The following is a 6,000-nucleotide window of genomic DNA, read 5'->3' on the forward strand; positions in this document are numbered from 1 at the left end:
CTGATTTTAATTTCACTTACTTTTGTCACTGAAGCATAGGCTGTGGGACTCAAAACAGGCTATGGGACTCAAAACTCAGAGTTTAAGGTTTCAACCGATCCTCACAGATTAATGAACACACAAGTTTTACCCATACGCTTATTAGGCCTTCCTGTAACATTTCCACAAAAGTACAGGAACATGGCAATTGGTTTTCAGTCAAACCTGAGCTCTCTCTCTCAAGGGTTTAAGTAAAGAAAAATACTACAGTTAACACCTATTTTACAGCCTGTATTTGAATGCTGAAACTACACACTGGAAGGTCTTCTTAAAAATGCCTTATTCCAGTATACTTCACCTCCACAACCCTCAGCCCCACAGAGATCATTACAACTCCTGTTACCCTAAGGCTAAAAGATTTCTGTACTACTTTCCAGTTCTTCTGCTGTAAGGGCCAGAGTTTTCTCTGGGGGGAGACAACTTAATTTGGAAGTGAATACTGATAATTTATTTTCACGTATTTATTCTCTGAGCATGATATAGGAAAAATGCCTGAGGTGATATGCATCTTCCCAAATGGATATTCACTATTGAGAAAGGCATCAGAAAATGTTTATTCTTCCCAGCTGCAGGTGACATGTTTGGTACACAGAGGGGAAAAAAACAAAAGGAAAAGATCTATTTGCTTTACAACCTGACAGACCATACTAACTATATTAAATAAACCACTTTCCACCTGTATTTTTACATGCTTCTTCAACCAAAAATGACAGAGACAAGTACTACATCTATTGTAAAGAGTCAGATCAGGTTCCAAGGTCAAGTTATATCTCTTTTTCAAAAACAAAGGTAACTGTATATTCTATCACAGCCTGTTAAAACAACCTTCTATTGAGACAATCACCACTTCTTAAGACATTTAAAATAACACTTCCTTTGCCAGACTTCTTTAAACTCAATACTCTCAGAATTGTCCATGAAGTGATAAAATCCCACTGTTAACCAGCACGTTATTTTGGCTGCAGATTCTTAAAAATATTTATATTATGTAGACTTTAAGGTAACAAAATGAAAAGGGAGATGGGGGAAAAAAAAAACCAACTTCAACTTCTAACAGATTTAACAACCTTTTTTTTTTTCTTTTAAATACAGTCACTGTGTCTCCAGTATTTCTTTTTCAGTTTTTAAATAATACAGTAAAATGTTATTCTCCTGAATAACAAACACTTGAGAAAACCTGCTAAATTAACTGAAGAACACATTACTAATTTATTTTGAATATCCTAAGTTTGCTGAGTTTCTATCTAAAAAGAAAAGATATCATCACACACAAAAATAAGCTAAAGGTTGATGACAACACACAAGGTTACTTCCCCTCCTCTCAATCTCACTCCCCCAACAACACCTCCGAGGGAAGAGTACCTACTATTTGGGTACTAAGTGGGACTGTTACCCACTAGTAACAAAACTACCGTACCACTGCCAGAAGGAATACACAGTCAAATGATGGAATTTTGGTAATGCACAGCAGCAGCACAATTAACTCCAGAAATAGGTACTTTTAAGATTATCTGTCTAAAGCCTTTGAAACAACACAACTCTGCAAGTGTGTTACACAACCTGATCTGACCATTTCAGTGGCAAACAAAACAGTCCCTGGAGAAAAGGAAAAATCCCACAACACTCTCTACACCCAAGAAGGTACTTCCTGAAGTGGATGGGTAGCTTTCATTTTTGTTCTCGACCATCTCTTCCCCCAGTACAATAGATGCAAGTGTTTTAGGCCAGTCTGACAAATCTATTGGGGAATTTTAGAATACTGTTTATACTTACTTTAGAATATTTTTGATGAAACAAGTCAGTACTATAAACAAGATGAAATATTTACAGTAGCATAATACCAAGCTGCTTTTTCATCTAAAACCCACTATTTTTCTCCCAACAGAGGTTTGAAACACCTCAGATTTAGCCATTTATTTGAAGAGATCTGTAAAAGCAAAATGTCTTATTCAAAATGTCTACTTAAGTGTATGCTGAGCACCCGTAGGCATCAGTATAATGACTGTGCTTTCCTTTTTCAGCCCCTCCCTAGGTACTCTGGCTGGTGATTCTGTAGATGATACTACACTGGCAGCATCATAGCTAATACTGATTCCCATACTAACTTTAGAGAATAAAGCAAAGCTGCATCTTCCCAAGACGTATGTAATTAGAACAAAAAGTTACACAAAACAACACATTTACAGAGAGAGCAAACTCTTTCTAGAACCTTTTTTGGTTTCAGGGTCCAGAGAGCTTTAAGAGAGAAAGGGAGAGAGGGAACAACAAGCAGGTGGAAAGAAATTATCCTATGTCCACAGCTATGTTCAGGACAAATCTAACATCACATACCCAAGGGAGAAAAACATGCAGAGGAGTGCTGCAAAATGGAGGACTTTCTGCAAACTACCTAGCTGGGACACTACAGCTCATAAGAGTATATTTTGCCCACAACTTTTGTTCTGAAGCAGGTCTATAGGGTAAGTCTTTACATTTGAATCACAGATGGGATTTTCCTTTAAGAACTTAAGGCAATAAGGAAATTCAAACTACTATAAAATCCCACATAACTGAAGAAATTCCTCTGCTGGTTTACGGCCTCAAATTTCCAAACATCTGAGCTGCTGATGCCATACAAAATTTCTCTGTGTTATAAGTAAAAAGCTGTAAAACCACACTCACAAAACTACAAGACTTAATAACACAGAGGTAAAAATTTAATATTAAAATCCCAGCTCAGCAAAGAACGTAAACTTGGACATTTTGCTGATTTAAGCTGGAATTACTCCCTGAATAAAGCATATATGTTTAACTGTTTGCTGGGTCAGGACTCAAACTTTCTGAAGTCTGCCACCTATGTGTAATACTTACCAAGTGCCTTTACAAGGTCTCAAGTGTGGTTTTCTAAAAGTGATCTCCGAGGAAAATACACTGTCTAAACAGTACGTGAACAGCAGAAACCAAATCTTGATTTCAAACAAGTTATCTTGGTTATAAATCCCTCAAATCAAACTAGTGCACCGAGACAAGACACAACTTCATACAGAAATGAAAGCCCAAAACAAGCAGCAAGAACATCCCTTGCTGTTGTTAAAACTAACACTGAAAGCTGCTGCAACAAACGTGTGAAAAACCCAAACAAACAACCCTGTCCTTGTTACTCCCCTACCCAAGCTTATCTGTATTTAATAACATTTCTGCTAAGACCCATATTTATGATTCACTTATATCTGCCACTCAAACAGAAGGGAAAATGGACCGTGTTGAAATACTACAGACATGACTGTAAAAGCCACCAAACGCAAACTGAAAAAGAAAAATTACTTAATACCTGGGAATATTTTTAAAGTTTGGCATATCTCATTCAGATTTCAGATATTTGCTACAAATAAGAGATATTTTTTTCCCACCATCATATGATGCAGCTTCAAAAGCCTTAAGACTTTAAAACTGGTGGGAGCAAAATTAACATGCTGGGTCACATTAAGGTAATCGCTCTCCCTTATTTTTCAGGTCCCTGACAAATGCTTTAGTAACGAGTTTGTATTCTCTGCCTAAAAAGTACTTTTTCTAATTTTTAAAACATACAGAAATCTATTCTGATATTTAAAGCTGTAGAAGGTTGCAATGAACTTCGTTTCACTTTTGTAACCTAATGAACTGAGCCTTCTTAGAGTTTAGCTGCAGTACAGAGGATAAAACCTTCGCTGTCTATCTTAAGTTCAGCATCCAGAGTTTTCATTCACTTGTGAGCGTTTTCATATATCACTGTGCAGGAGAAGGTCTCCGAGGCAACTCCCGAAGACCACCAAAACGCCATTCAAACACTGTCCCAAAAGCGGTGCGAAAGAACCGAGCAGCCAAACGCAAACTCTCTCCGGCAACTCGGGATACCATGGCACGGGCACAGAGTTCCTCTTGGCAAAATCCCCCGTGGGAGGAGCCACCGATCGCTCCCAGGTTTTAGCGCTCAATTCCTTGCCCTCCTGAACTCAACTTACCGTCTATATTTTCTTCGGTAAGACCTCAAAAAAAGCACACGAACTAGCCAGAAAAGGGGGGTGGCGACTTAGTGGCCTCAGCGCCCGGGACAGCGAGCGACAGCCAACCTGTGCGACGCTGGTTTACGTGAGCAGAGGAACCAGAATTCCTGCCGCGGGGTCCCTACCTGGAAAGCATCGGGGGCAGGGGAGGACACGGCTAAAGGGCAGAGGGCGCGGGGAAGGGGCCAAGCCAGGGCAGGCGGTGCCGGCAGCGGCACCTGCAGCCCGGAGGGCAGGGAAGGAGGGCGGGCTCGTACCTTTGAGCTGGGGCAGCGGCGAGAGCTCCACGGGGCTGCCCTGGCTGCGGAACTGCGAGGAGCCCTGCGAGCGCTTCTGCCTCTGCGCCTTGCGCACCGATTTCCGCGTGAAGCCATCCACCTTCTCCGCCGCAGAGATGGCCGCCGACATGGCTGGGCGGCGGGGCGGCTCTCCACGAGCATATATTAGACCGGAGGAGAAGCGGGCGGGCAAAAAAGAAAGGGGCTTCAAACAAACAAACAAACAACAACAACAACAACAAAAAAAAAATCACCACCAAAAAAAAAAAAAAAACCCTCCGAAGTCTTGGCTGCCCTCGCACGCCGCGCCGACGGGGAGAGGAGAGGCGCGGAGCGGGCTCTGCCGGGCGCTGGGGAGGCTCCCGGGTGGCTCCTCAGTTCCTGCTTCCCTCGCCGTTTCCTCCCCGCGCGGAGCCGGCGGGGGAGCGGAAGGGGGGGAAGAGGAGGAGAAGGAAAGGGAAAACAAACAAACAAATCCAAAGACAACTTTGCCCGGCGGGGCGGGGGCGGGCGGGCGCCAAACTTTCCCTCCCGGGGTCCCGCTTCTCCTCAGGGCAGGCGCGGGGCGACCCGCCGCGGGACGGGCTCGGCGGCGCCGCTGCCCCGCTCCCGCCTCGTTCGCTCCGCGTCCCCTGCAGCCGAGCCCGCTGTCATCGGCCGGGTTCTCCCCCGGGCTTCAGCCGCTCGCTTCCACACGCCTCTTCTTCTCCCCCTTCAGCCGCCGCCGGGAGCTCCCCGCCGTCATCCCGCCCCGTCCCGGGCCGCCGCGAGTGCCGCCGCCTGAGCCCCGGAGCCGCCGGGCAGCGGCCGCGCAACTTGGCGGAACGAGCGGAGTTGAGCGGAGGGAGGGGGAGGGGGCGGGGCGAGGGCGAGAGGAGCTGCCGCGGCTGGCGGCGCTGGGTGATTGACGGCGCCGAATAGCCAATGAGAGGAGAGCTCCGCGGAACGCCCCTCGCCCCCCCGCGGGGGCTCGGGGAGGACGCGGGAGCCGGGACGTGCGGCGGGGACGGCGTGATTGACAGGCGGCTCGCCCAACCGGGAGGCGGAGGGGCGGGGTGGGCGGGGCTCTCCCGGCGCAGGGAAGGGGAAGGGGCGGGATGGCGAGTGGGGTACGCGGCGGCCAATCCGATGGGCGGCGCGGGGAAGCGGAGTTCCCTGCTCCGCTGCGCTCCCGCCCGGGGAAGGCACCCCCCCCCCCCCCCCTCCCTGTGAAGCCCGACCCCGGAGATGCTTCTCACAGCGACACCGTTAAAGGGGTTTTGGAGTTGGAGCCGCGCGCGCCTGGAGTCGCGGCGGCGCGCGGATGCGTTTCGTACCATCTTCCAAGTGCTCCCGACTTGTTTGGGTTTTTTTTTCCCCCACTCTCCCGACACCTCATCGCTTTAGGTCTGCTTTACATCTCCGCGTGAATTTGGCTCTCTGAAGACCGGTGTTAACGCGGTGCTGGCTTTCTCTCACCGAGCCACGGTCTCGTTTTGCGGGCTGGAGGCACAAAGTTGGCTGGAACGAGCACATGCTGAGCTCCCAAGGAGTGAATATGTATGGGAGTAACTAATTCTTCTGGTTTGTACGGTTTATATGGTCCAAGCTGGAGGTGGACCGTGAGAAATGAGAGTTGTGGCTGCTGTGGTGTATAAGAGTCGTGACTGTGTGTGCAGTAC

At 47.2% G+C, this 6,000-nt stretch overlaps 1 protein-coding gene across 1 annotated transcript in view; it reads right to left on the minus strand.

Annotated features, from left to right (window-relative positions):
* The window catches only part of PPP2R5A (protein phosphatase 2 regulatory subunit B'alpha), a 44,515-nt gene extending 39,425 nt beyond the window's left edge, over positions 1-5,090 (minus strand). Inside the window, exon 1 of the mRNA XM_032683772.1 lies at positions 4,319-5,090. Coding sequence (XP_032539663.1) covers positions 4,319-4,469 — 151 coding nt within the window. The 5' untranslated portion in view covers positions 4,470-5,090. The remainder of the gene's footprint in view (positions 1-4,318) is intronic.
* Positions 5,091-6,000: the final 910 nt, after the last annotated feature.

The sequence above is a fragment of the Chiroxiphia lanceolata genome, chromosome 3, assembly GCF_009829145.1.
Source record: "Chiroxiphia lanceolata isolate bChiLan1 chromosome 3, bChiLan1.pri, whole genome shotgun sequence".
In the NCBI taxonomy this organism is placed as follows: Eukaryota; Metazoa; Chordata; class Aves; order Passeriformes; family Pipridae; genus Chiroxiphia; species Chiroxiphia lanceolata.